This window comes from Lycorma delicatula, chromosome 3, assembly GCF_047948215.1.
Source record: "Lycorma delicatula isolate Av1 chromosome 3, ASM4794821v1, whole genome shotgun sequence".
Taxonomy (NCBI): domain Eukaryota; kingdom Metazoa; phylum Arthropoda; class Insecta; order Hemiptera; family Fulgoridae; genus Lycorma; species Lycorma delicatula.
The window spans coordinates 222,496,040-222,510,297 of record NC_134457.1 but is presented as its reverse complement, the minus strand read 5'-3'; the positions used below and the strand labels follow the sequence as shown (position 1 = coordinate 222,510,297).

The 14,258-nt window shown below is 30.9% G+C and overlaps 1 protein-coding gene across 4 annotated transcripts in view; it reads right to left on the bottom strand.

Annotated features, from left to right (window-relative positions):
• The window catches only part of LOC142322466 (diphthine methyltransferase), a 37,127-nt gene extending 28,536 nt beyond the window's left edge, over window positions 1–8,591 (bottom strand). For all 4 annotated transcript variants that reach the window (XM_075361577.1, XM_075361574.1, XM_075361576.1 and 1 more), the window contains exons 1-3: window positions 7,569–8,591; window positions 5,429–5,716; window positions 3,816–3,951 (exon numbers count right to left, since the gene is read on the bottom strand). In XM_075361577.1, the coding sequence (XP_075217692.1) occupies window positions 3,816–3,951; window positions 5,429–5,716; window positions 7,569–7,917 (773 nt within the window). In that variant the 5' untranslated portion in view covers window positions 7,918–8,591. The remainder of the gene's footprint in view (window positions 1–3,815; window positions 3,952–5,428; window positions 5,717–7,568) is intronic.
• Between the last annotated feature and the right edge of the window lie 5,667 nt (window positions 8,592–14,258).

The following is a 14,258-nucleotide window of genomic DNA, read 5'->3' as shown; positions in this document are numbered from 1 at the left end:
GACTTAGAATCGGTCATACGCAATTAACAAATTTATATTTGTTAACCGGTGAAGTGAGACCAATGTGCGGTGTTTGTAATAAAACACTGACAATCAAGCATCTTATAGAAGAGTGTACCATATATGAGGACCTCAGAAAGAGGTTCCGTTTTAGAAATAATATTACTGCTGATCTGGATAATGGAAATGAAGAAAATATAGTTGCATTTTTACACGCCAGTGGACTTCTTAAAAGTCTATAAAAATGAAAGTTTAAAGCTGTGACAAAAGAAACTCTAAGCGGTAGTTTATATATATATATATATATAAAGAAAAAATGGTATTGATAAGTTTAATTTTAATTTTAAATGTATGCATATATACATAAGGGAGTCTTGAAACGTGGCACGTATAGTGACAGGAGGTAGCCCTCTTGCCTAGGCCATTTTGGCTCACCTGCATTCAAGAGCAGTGAGTCGGGGTGTGTCCGATGATGGCATGGGGGACCCTCAAGGGTGGATTGAGGGCGCGAGGCTGTGGGTGTACGCTGTGCATGCCTATAGCCTGTTTATAACAAGGATTCAACTGCCACGGCACCCTGGCGCGACTGATATACTGCTCAATGGCGGTTCTGGTCGCCCCGAGGGTGCTTAAACAAACTATAAATGAGACTCGTACAAGAAAGAAAGAAAGATATGGTAGGATAAGTTTTAATTTTAATTTTAATTTAATGGTCTTTTAGGAACCTATCTCAAATTTTAATATTGGGGCCCTTTACACCCCATAAGTGTTTGTGATTGTCCTTGTCTTTATGTCTTAAATGTTTTGTGTAGTTTGTGCTTTTAAATAAAATGTAAATTTTAATATTGGGGCCCTTTACACCCCATAAGTGTTTGTGATTGTCCTTGTCTTTATGTCTTAAATGTTTTGTGTAGTTTGTGCTTTTAAATAAAATGTAAGGGCCCTTTATACCCTTACATATGACGATCCAGATGGTGATAGTAGTTTCTTTTAAAGATTGTGACGAGGGCTTAGCAGTCGATGCCCATAAAAATTCAGGAAAAAAAAAAAATTATTATTCTTACTATATTATTATAATTTCATTAACAGTCATTTCATTATTTATCAAGTTAAGCAAATTATGTGTATTATATACTTATGAAAATTTTATACCGGCTAAAAACTATTTTACTATGAGCAGAACTACTGTAAACATGTAAGAACCATAACATATGTAGCATGTTTGGAAGATACAAAATAAATGAATGCTTTTTTTATTAAGCTAGCATAAATTGTGTAATAACTGTGATAGAATAAACTTAACATGTCCAACAGCTTAAATTTAAAAAGGCATGAAAAAAATTACTGTTAACAGGCTTTTCAGGAAAAAAGAAACAAGAATAATAAAAATATACAGGGAATTATTTTTTTCATAGTGATACCATGAAACTTACGATGGGCCACATAATGCTAACAAGGAATTCTACTCAATGAAACTTTGGTATCTTATAGTTGTCTCTCATTTATGTTCAGCCACCTGTACCACTGTAAGGTATTACTTCAGAGGATATGTATGAATGTAAAGTTTAGTCTTGTACAGTCTCAGGTCGACCATTCCTGAAACATACGGTTAATTGAAGTCCAACCACCAAAGGAATACTGGTATCCACGATCTAGTACTCAAATCAATATAAAAGTAACTCTGCCTTTAATAGGATTTGAAACTTAGAACTCTCGACTTTGAAATCAGCTGATTTGCGATGATGAGTTCACCACTAGATTATGATTATGATACCACTTCTATGCTCTCTCCATTTACCACACTTCCCTTAACAATTGCAAGTGCTCTACCACTATCACATCCTATCAAATATACCATAAAATATCTTCATCCAAATTAACTAATATCATAATTTCGCTGATAAAATCTAGAACTAATAATATATTATAAATTAACAATTACTGTTATGCTGTAATTGCAGAATTTACTATTATCATAATGTAAATTTATAAAAAGTTAAATGTAAGAGTTACTAACTGCTGCATTATCATTAACAAATTTACTGTTAGGATCTTTTCTTTGAAAAAATTTGATTTAACATTAAAAAAAAAATTGAAAAGTTTAATAATGTCAGGGCAACAGTCTTCTAGGTCAAGAGATAACATTTCTTTATGCTACAAACAAGTGAACCGAGGACTACATAATAAGCAAATGAAATAAAGTAACAATTTCAAGCATGTTATTGCAATTTAAGTCGATACAATTTTAAAATATGTTTTGTTAACCATTAAATGTGACAAGATGCATATGATCAAAATAGCTTTCCAAAAGAAAGGAGAAAAAATCTAATTTATTCATTATTCTCAAACAAATTCTTGTTTTCATTCATAAAAACAATTCATCTGATGAAAACTGCTATCAACTTAAGACGAATAAAAACTGAACCAGTAAGTGCAATTAGAGTGTTGAGCACAACATTGCAATTTAAATAATCAAAACTTTAAAACTGATAAGAAATCATTTATGAAATAATTAATAATAAAATGATTTATAGAAGAAGAACATAGAAACCTTTTAATGAAGGCCAGCACCTTCAAATCAATAAATCATGTATGACTACTGTTTATTTCTCTCTGCTTAAAGATTACTTTCTTCATTCTGGCTAAAAGAATATTATATATACATAAAGAAAAAAAAAATTGTGTCAAACTCCAGCTTACTAGCAAAATTAAAGTTTGACAATTTTTTTTTTACAATTCAATTCTTTACTTCCTCAACTGTTTTGGGTAATAATCTAGCATTTATTCTTCAATCTGCAGTGTCCACAACTAATAAAATGAGAATACAGGAACAAGGTAAAAATCAAGGTTATTAATGCGATAATGATTAGAACAGTATGGGTTTAATAAATCTTACTTACCTAGTGATGTATAGTAATGTGATAAAACCTAAGTACTAAACTTTGATGGAAGATCTCATTCTCCTTTAAATGAAGCTTATATGCAGTCTGATCTATATGATACGTATATTGTAATAATATGGAGAATCTATATATCAATGCGACTTATGCAAGTAACAACAAAAACCACTTGTTAAAGAAAAACTTTTCAACCATAAGAGTTACAGAAAAATGTTCAGATATAATGACTGGTAAATTAATGATAAAGTATTCAGAATAGAAGAAAAAATAGATTTTTGAAGAGATTAGCAACAACAGGAAGAAGCAGCCAATAGAATTGATAAAAAAAATTCACTGAATGGTCAGAAAAAAAGAAAAATGAAGATCACAATGGAAGACGTCTGATCTTCTCTATACTTAACTGCAGAAAAGATAAGTTTCCACCAGAGTAAATCATGAATTGAACCAAAACAAATTTTCCTATATAACATAAAACTGTTTACTTTTCCCCTTACTCTAACTACAAAGATTAATAGAAAAGGGATGGTGCCACAAAACGGGCAAGACCCTTGTAGACACCTAATCATTCATCTTTTAGAAATCATATAAATTAAGTATAATTAAGTTAAGTAATAAATATAAAATTGTATTATAAAACAATGTTAAATTAAGTATGATTAAGTTAAGTAATATTATAATTAGTATGGATTACTCCATTAATTTTGTAAATTAATTATTAATTTTGTAAAAGTGAAAGAAATAAAAATAAAAGAAAAAGAATATGAGTCATGATATATAAAAAAAAGTTAAAACAGATGAGAAGAAAATCTAACAAAAATCTGAAGTGGATTACTACTGATAACTAAACTTCAGACAATCAAGTGAAGTACACACAAATTTTATAAATTACATAAAATATTGCAAATAAATATTTACCTTCCTGAAACAAAAAGATATTCACTGAATGTGCTGTAATGCATACTAGTAATTCCAGCTGAGTGCAACCTACTTGTTAAAACAGGGCTATCTGTGCAACGGGTATCATAAACACACAATCTGCAATCATCACCACCTACAATAATAAAAATTATATTTATTGTCATTTTAATCACACTTCAACAACAAATAAATTTTCTAAGAAATTAATTTTATTTAGAACTGCTTAAAGAACCCACTGAATTATGATTACAAAATCTTTGGATCTTTGTCATTAAGTGTGAAGAAATTATTTTTTATTACATTCTTTGTCTTTTTTCTTTTAAACATTAAATATTTTCATTTCAGTGTTTATAAAAATTATAAAACACAGACAAGTCATGATGACTGACAATGAGCCATACACATTTTCTATGTTATAAACATGTGGCTTGTATGTTGACTATTAATGATTTTATAAGTATATATTTTCAACCAAGTATTTATTACAATTCAATTGTCTTGAATTTTATTTGTCTTGTAGAACAAGTTGCAAATGAAAATAATGCTGTCACCAAGATGAAAATGATACTGTTACATTCTTACACGACCTCGCATATGTCAATGTGGTGATGAAAAATTATTTTGCATATAGGTGATATTATTATTATATTATTTTGCATATAGGTGACAACCAATGATCATTGGGTGTACTATCAGAATGGTTTTACCAAATATGAACAGTTGTAAGGAAACTTTCCTTGCTGGGTTTAGATTACCCCACAATTGTGTTTTTTATTAACTACTGTCCAGTTTTGCCAGAAAAAGCTGGAAATTAATTACATCACAAAAGTTCATCTGTGCAACTATATTCATGAGGTTTGTGCCCAATATTATAAAAACTCAAAGTAATTGGGGGGTCCGCCTTAACAGTTGAAATTGATGAGAGCTTGTTTTCACATTGGAAACATTATTGGCCAGGTCCTACCTCAGCAATGGGTTTTTGATGGTTAAATCAATGAATATTTTCTGGTTGCAGTGCAGCAGAGAAGTGCAAATATGTTACTGCCTCTCACAGAGAATTATATTTGCTTAGGTTATTAATTCAGATGGGTTGAATGTGTACAATGGCATTTGAAATATACAGGAGATTTACAAACACCAAATGGTCAATCACTCAGAAAAGTTTGTTGACCTGCAAACAGGAGCATATTCGCAAATCATAGAAAGTATATGGAGGTCAGCTAAACAATGGAATAAAATGACTACAGCACCAATAGAACACTACTTGTGCTGTATCTTATTAAGTGTGGCACCAGGACTACCAAGATTACAATTTGTTGCAACAAATCCTGTGAAATATTGCCATTTATTGGCCTCCCTAATGACAAGGGCATTTTCCATTTTTTGAGATCATGTAATTACAAAATTTCTGAAAAAAAAGAAAACATTCTTGTCTTAATGTAAAAGATCAGTTTTTCTTTTTTTTAATTCTGTCTCGTTTGATGTTCAAGATAGAAGGCATTTATTTGTTAAAGCAAAAAAAGGATAAAAGGCATTCCAGAAATGGGCAAAAATTAATTTTTTCCCTTAAACTATAACAAATAATTAAATTGGAAAAATGATGTACTCACCAGTATAAATAACGTTAGTATTTGAATAATTATAAGAAACTATCCAAGCTTCAAATTCATGTGCTTTCCAGTGATACTGAAGTTCTAATGAATTATCATTTAATAAAAAAATTGATATACAACCTTTAGAATCACTAACGGCCAAACTAATCTGATTATAAGAACAACAGTTTATTCCTACCGACCAATCGATGGAAAGAGAAAGTTTATCTTCTGCATTGTGCGTTGGAAGTTCCTTTTCTACAAGTAAAACTAATTTTGGATAACCATTTGAGCAATCTCCATTTTCTAAAAGAAAAAAATATATATATAATAAAGTTAACCCAAAGGTTTTTAGGCATATCCTTTAATCTGTAAGAAAAAATACAAACATAATTAACAGAGGTGTAAGAATAGTCATAGGTCTAAAAGTTTGCTTTACCAACACCACTATGCAAAGTTCAGGAAGTACTAGAGAGGAATGAGTACAAAGTTATGAATACTAACTTGTTCCTTGATTGAAATAGAAATAGATTGATTACAAATAAATTAGGAAGAGAAGAGGATAAACTTTATCTATAATCTCCTCGAAAAATTGGTGCATTTAACTTCTTGTCCAGGATTTAACTAACATAACTCTTGGTAAGGTTCAAAGTTGACAGTAAAAATAACATACACACAACTGCTTAATTTCTGATTAAGTAAATGAAGTGGTGCACTTATCTTATGAATAAATGTAGGCCTAAAAACAATACAGCTATAAATATGGTGTTTTACAGACAAAAATTTGAATGTCAATATTTTATGAACTTTATTTTTTAAATCAAGTTCATAACTGCAAATTTAAAATATAGATTTAAAATTTTGCAGATACTCTTAATATTTACTAATACCATCTGACTTTCTTTAGTGGTTTTCAAATAGATGAAAGCCAAACAGATAATCCTTGTACAACAATTCACTTGTATGTTGTCTCATCACGTAGGATAGGATATTGTAATATTAGACTAGTCATACCTAAAGGTTACAAGTACTGCTAGAATGTTTTCGAACATCAAATGCAGCATTCGAACAAAAATAAAAATTATAAACTCTTTTAACCAAATAAAAGTTCTTTAAATCAAAATTGTACTTACAAATTAAATGCTCATAAAAGAAAAGTAAAAAAATTAGTAGGCTATTTAAGACAGGTATTGTGTTTAATGTTTTGTTTTTATAACATTAATAGTATTTTACATTAAAGATCATAATTTAAAAATATTTACTCACAAGAAATTTTAAAACTCATCAAAATTAATTCTGGGCAATTACTTGATCACTCAATTTTTTTCATATCTTAGTATGCCATAATAGATACGCTTAGTATCAGGAAAACACAAGATATAAATGTTGGAAAGCAGGTTTGAACAGTGGCTGACCTGTGCAACATCGTAGCCTGCTAAATTGCACAGTGGATGACCTATGCACACTTTTATCAGCACTTGTCAATTAGTAATCTACTCTATTCAATTAATTTTGTGGATTATGGTGACCTGTTCATTTGTTAATCTGTTCTGTGGAGAGAGGTTAGGATTACGTTTATAGAGTTTTTTTGGTGAGGAATAAACTAACCTTTATAATTGTCAGAGTCAGATTCTGTGTCAGCCGTTAATGGCACTCTTTTATTAAGGTGATATCAGTCGTACACATGACTGATAGCACAGAACATGTATTATCTCTACAGCAACTATATTTTTTAGTCGATAGATTTGGTCAATTGTCCTATAAGATGGCGATAAGTATTGCCATAACTTAGTAATTTATACCTGACCTCTCTCCATATAAATCTAACCTTAACACTAACCTATCTACACAGAATGGATTAGCATCCATTCTCTGACCTGAGAACAGATCTCAATAACTCACTAAACTGATAGTTAACGGACTAGAGATAATACAGCGACACGTTCTCTTTGTACATGTAACCCACTGTCCAAACCAGTTTTCGGACAATTAATATTGTGTTTTCCTGATGCTAAGCTATCTATCTTTGGTATATTAAAGTATTAACAAAACTTTAGTTGATAACAGCTCAGAATGACCTGATCAACTACATTAACTGGTAATTTCAGTTATCCTAAAATATAGTAAACTGCAACTTTTTATCCAAAATACTACTTACCAGTTGTGCACAGCTCATAGATGCAAATTTTTCCTTTAGCATTGGCTACAGCTAAAAGAACTTTTCCTAACAAAGGAACAGGGCACCATTTACAGTCTAACACAGCTGGCATTTCAATATCCTGTTTTTTTAACAAATATGGTTCTACATTCTGACATACAAAAAGATAAAGTCGTCCAATCCTTTGCTGGCATTTTGGATTGACAGAATCATCATTTCCAGAGTTCTGTTCCAACTTATATGTTCCACAAACAAACACATCATGAAATTTTTGAATAGGACACCATTCTAAAGAATCAGCACTGTATTCTGTATCCCAAGAATATAATGACTGAATTTTATCCATCATTTAATTTGAAAATAAACTACTCCATAAGATAAATGATAATTTCAATCTGTAAAATCACTTTATTTTAAGGTTATAACATACGATGATGATTACATATTTGTGTTACAAATTACAGAGCAATTTTAGTTAGCAGTAGTTTTTGTTTTAATTCATAATTTAGCCACAAAGTTTTACACAGACACCTTTATAATATTTAACTCATAGATACTGTGAAACAGTAAACCCCGAAAATTAAAAAAATTGTTATTATACATAGGTCATGTTCTTATCGTATTTAAGATTTTAAAATTTAATTCAGTAATATTTAGTTCATTAAAAATCAAATGATTATTTTTTCTGAAATTTACACGGTTTGAGAATAACTTATCAGCCAGTTTGTAGTTAGCGTATGCAATCTTTAACATATCACTTAAAATGATAACTTTCAAACTTACGTCCCTTCGATAAATATCCGTCAAGAACCACATGTCAAGGGTGAAACATAACCTGCACTGAATAATCAGCCTTTCCTTCTTCGGACAGTGTCTTATACATTTTGTAGATATCACTTTTAAGGATAGTTAGTTTATTTTTTTTTTTTGTTCAATTAATTATTATTAAATAGATACCGATTGTTTTTAAGTATTTAAAAATTTTTATTTTTCAGATTCATATTGTCGAAACAACGAAATAAAGTAACTTACACTAAGTACGATGGAAATGAAATCTTGTTCGCACGAGGCAGGCAGTCGGCCTGCAGGGCATTATATTAACCCACCGGGTTGGTCTAGTGGTTAACCCGTCATCCCAAATCAGCTGATTTGGAAGTCGAGAGTTACACCGTGCAAGTCCTAGTAAAGCCAGTTATTTTTACATGGATTTGAATACTAGATCGTGGATACCGGTGTTCTTTGGTGGTTGGGTTTCAATTAACCACACATCTCAGGAATGGTCGAACTGAGAATGTACAAGACTACACTCATACATATCATCCTCTGAAGAATTATCTAAACGGTAGTTACCGGAGGCTAAACAGGAAAAAAAGAAAGAAAGGGCATTATATTAATCTTTTCTCTAACATAGGTTGATTTAGAAACCGAATTTTTTAACCATTATAGTGTATGTTTAATAAATAACGAAAATTCTTTCCACAATTAAAATTTATTATCAATTTCTTTAAGTTCAGGCAATAATTTCGTTAAAAAATATTTAGCGTACTTATAAATATTTCTCACGGCACACAATACAAAAAAGAGTAGTTTACACTTGCATTAATAGATAATTATTACATTTCCTCCATCAAGTGTATCATAAAATGAATAACTACTTTTGTACGAATAAAAGTTATCAAAATATTTCATTTGAGTTATATTTATATGAACTTGTAATAGGTATTAGTATTATTTATATTGTTATAACAAATTATAATAATTTATTAATAGCTTAGTCATTTTATACGTATTCATAGAATTGCTAAGTAATATGTTTTTCGTACTGTTTACTATTAATTCTAAATAAAATGATTTAGTTCAATTCTTGGCGTGTTCCGAATGGTATAGTTATTTCCTTCTGTAATGTGTGGCATGTTAGTTAATGTTTTGTGAGTGTTAATGAATTTGTATGTTTTTTGTTAGTGATTTTTTTTTGCAATGACAGAATTTATATCCAAAGTTAAGAAGAAAAAACTCCATTGTCAAACTAGTGAAATAGTTACGATTTTACAAAGAAAGGAGCATAAAGTTTGGAAAATTAGACGAGGACAAAAATTTGATACGTATTCAAAAATGTGAAGAAAGAACCACTGCAGCTTGTGGAATTTCAAGATCACAAACAAAGTAACTACAAAAAGAAGAGCAGGATATTCTTAAATCTAAATTGCAGTCATGCTCATTCAACCCATCAAATGTCCATTAACAGCCTTATATACAAACATCATATCATACATTGCTCTTCCCTTTTCCATGGTTAAGGTGTTCAAACCCTGACAATCATCCTCATAAGACAGAGTTCCGTTATACAAACCCTGATAGCGCAAGAAAAAGTAAGAACAATGTTCGAAACCAGTTAGTGGATTAACTATCCCTCTCGGACAGCTTTGACCAAGGCGTTGTAAGAAGAACAGTTAATGATTTCACGCAAAACATAATGAACTACCCACTTTAAATAAATTACGAGAAAAACTTCAAAAGAATATTGAATTTAAAGGTCCTAGGACTACACTAGCAGCTATCCTGAAAGAGTTAGGGTTTAAGTGGTGTAAAACTAATAATAAAATCCTCTGAGAAATAGGACATTCAGTGGAAGAGAATAGAATATTTTTTAAAAATTACTGATTGCAGAAAAAATTTCTTTGATTGTTTATTTAGACGAAATTTATATTAACATCCCATTCGACGACAAAATCGTGGTGGAATGTCAGTGGTGCAGGTGTAAAAGTGCCGATTAATAAAGGTGATTGGTTAATCGTAATCCACGCTGGAGAAAAAATGGGGTTCATTCCGAACGCGATGTTAACTTGGAAAACGAGTTTAAAAAGCTAACTATCAGGACAGCATCAACAATAACAATTTCATGAAGTAAGCATCTGAAAAATTAATTCCTGGTCTTCCACCCCCTCACCACAATGGTTGTTATCGATAATGCGCCATACCACAATCCACTTCTAGAGAAGACAATGAATTCAAATGGTATAAAAAGTGGCATGATTAACTGGTTAGAAAAGAAAAATATTCTGTTAAATAAAGTAGTGTTAAGACCACAATTGTATGACATAATTAAATCACATAGAAATTCAAAAATAAAGTACTATTTTGATGAACTATTAACAAAACATGAGTATCAGGCTCTACAACTTCCACTTCCGATGAAGACAGAGAAGATGGTGAACTTGCACAGGAACTGGAAGAATAATGCAAATTTCAGTTAAGTGTTAATATAATTTTTTTTTTTTGGATGACCTCCTCCAAAAGGAGGGTGGCTATAAGGTACCCTTATAGCCACCTCCAACCTCCGTAAAAAGAGCCGTACTGAAGCGAGAATGACCTATTCTATTGTGGAAGCAAGTGTGGTAGGACAGTAATAAATACCTTCAATATACTACACTTGACCTATCAGGAAAGGAAAAAACTATAATCTATAATGAACCATTGGAACTTCTCAGAAGAAAGATTTAACAATAAACTAAAAAATGCTATTAATATAAAACCTATAACCAACGATGCTGCACTCTATCAAAAGTAAACTTGCTACACTATGTCAGCTTGCTGCTTATTCAGCTTGCTGCTTAAGCAGCTTGCTGCTTATTCAGTTATCCATGCAACTTAGTTCTTCAATTTCTTCAAGTATCATCTTCCTAAACTCATTAGATGGTCTTGGAATAAATACATCAATGTCATTTCCTCTGTATAAGTCATTCAAAACTCGAACACACCTATCTAGTGGGCTCAATCAACGAGTGTCTTTGAGAACAAATTACTCCTCACATTCACATTTGGGTCTTAAATTCCTACTTTTGATAAGTCAATATCAATTTGTCCATTAACAATTTGTTTGATACAAACATCATATCATACATTGCTCTTCTCTTTTCCAGGGTTGAGATGTTCAAACCCTGACAATCATCCTCGTATGACAGAGCTCCGTTATACAAACTCTGATGATATATGGCTGATAATAACTTTTTCTGGACCTTATCACTAGTATAGTCCTGATTGTAATGCCATATTGTGAAATAATATTGAAGTATAGGTCTAACAGTAGTTTTATACAACCTTAATATTGTATCTGCTATATGAAATCTTCTTCCAACCCATAGAAGCAACCCCAAATTCCCTCTGGCCTTTGAAAAAATACATTCGACGTGACCACTAAACAACAGTTTTGTATTAAAAAGCACTCCTAGGTCACATATGCTGGTCTCTCTCTTCTGATGTTGTCACCAGCTATATTACAGTCATAATTTACAGTCGTTGCCTTTCTTCAAAATGTTACTGCAACCGCTTTATTGAGGTTCAGTGGCATTCTATTGTCAATTAACCATTAATCTACCTAGTCAATATCCTGTTGCAATTACTTAGACTCTGCAACATTATTCATATTGCTGTATTTTTTAATGTCATCAACAAACATCAATCAATACATTTGTCTTAGTATAGCTGGTTATATTATTAACAAGTAGTATAAAAAAAACGGTCTCAAATTGGATTCCTGCAGGGTAACGTCATACTCATATGATAATTCCCCAGCCACCTTAACTTTGAACTTTCTCCCATTCAAGAAAGACCTTACCCGCTTTAATATCCTTCCAGCAATAACAATTTCAGAAAGTTTCCTTACAAGGATGCTGTGTGGAACTGAATCGAAGGCCTTACGAAAATCCATTCTCATCTTCTTGTTCTGAATATATGAAATGGACTGTCCCCTCTATGGAATAGGAGACATTCTTGAGATTTTTAAGCATTTCCCACATATGTTTAATGGAATTCTTAGTTAGTTTAAGGTTCATATCTTTATCTTCCTTGAGGTAAATTTTATCTCAAAACAATAAAATATAGAGATTTTATTTTGGTGTATTTTGATTATTTCTCATATAATAGGTGTGCATTCAGTTGCAGTGGGCAATCTGAATTTCAGTGGTTTAAACTGTTATAAGCTAAATTTTACGCTTCCTACTTAAATTGCATAAAATTTATATTTACTCTTATTTCTGAAAACACTGTTAAAAATACACATTTTATAGTGTCTCATTAACACTATTTGAATGTAAATTAACATTTTTTTAATTATTTCTTCTTTTTATATATTTCTTTGTTTAATTTTTTACATATATTTTTTTGTCAGTGTCTACTGACGATAAACTGCCTACACTGGTAAACAAAATTTTGTCCCAGAGCAAGTAGAAGTGGTTTCTATATGTATTTTTCCCTTTGAATTCAAAAATGTTAACAGAATTTTTCTATCACCCTTAGTTTTCAAGTTACATCCTGTTCAGTGTTATGGAACACTATGCAAATTATGCAATTATCTTATGTTATTACTCATTTATAATACACAAATGAATAAAAAAATTGTATTGATTAAGCTTTTAAATGTTATTAGTTTGTTATGAAAGAAGGTCAGCAGTAATACCACTGGTCCTACTTGCTGGATGATGCAATTTTAAAATGAGTCAGATGAAGGTTTTCTTACTGACTTTGTTTGTCAAAGTGGTGTTACAAGCAGCTATGTTTGATTATAATGTCCAGGTTACTGATTCAAGCTATAGCTAGTCTGTTTTCAGTGTTCACTCTGTTGACATCTGTACATGTTTCATATATATGTGCTGATATAATATAGTTCAGCGTTAATGTTTCTCAGTTACAATGTATTCTAAATTTACATTTTATCTTTTGAATTCAAGACATGTAGTGAATATTTTTTGTAATATTTTTATATTATGTGATTTTACAAAATGCCTAGAAATTGTGTAAACCCCCTCTTCCCTAGACAGCTTTTGCTACATTTGCGGTGAGGTAACATTTAAATTTCAGAAGTGTCCATTTTTAAAAAATATTATACTGTAACAGATGGAATGTGACGAAATAGAATAACAAATTTCTTACAATTAAGAAGAAAGAAAGAGAAAATAGTACTGAAAAGAAGATCCAGAAGAAACTAAAAAAGATGCTTTTCTCAGAGTAACAAGTCTGTTTAACAATCTGTTCTTTGTAATACAGACAATGGCATCTCCAAAAGCCCTGTTCAGCCAGGAGTTACTGACCCGGATTTGTAGAAAAATGTAAGGACACCTGTGTTAAAAATTATTATGCTTCAACAATTAAAGGGATGATGTGGATACTGGTTCAGCAGGCCAGGGAAGAGAGTAGTTCAGCAAGGCTGTGTTCAGGAAGTTGTGGTAACAAGTGATAACAGAGTAGTTTTTCAAGGCCGTGTTTGACGTGGTTGCGGTGACAGTGATAACAGTAAGCTTTTGGTAGCAATAAGTGAAGAGTACATCACAAGCATACCTTTGTGGACAGTGGGTGAATACAAATGTTCAATGAGTTATTGGTAAACAGTAATGAAAGAGACAGTATTCTTTTCATTTATAAAGTGTAGGGTAGTTCTATTGTAAAACAGTAAAAGTAATAATACTTGCAAAATGTGGACTGTATGAACTTTAGACTTTCTAGTGTTATCTTGTTAATGCAATATTAGTTTCTAGCAGTCATAATGTTTTAGTAAATTGGATTGTATTTTGATATTTATTAATTTAGCTGCCATTAAATAAATCTTGTCTTTTTATTTGAATTACTATTCTGTATATTATTTATATGTCATTATTATTGTTACTATTACATTATTTTTTATTTTCTATGTTTTTA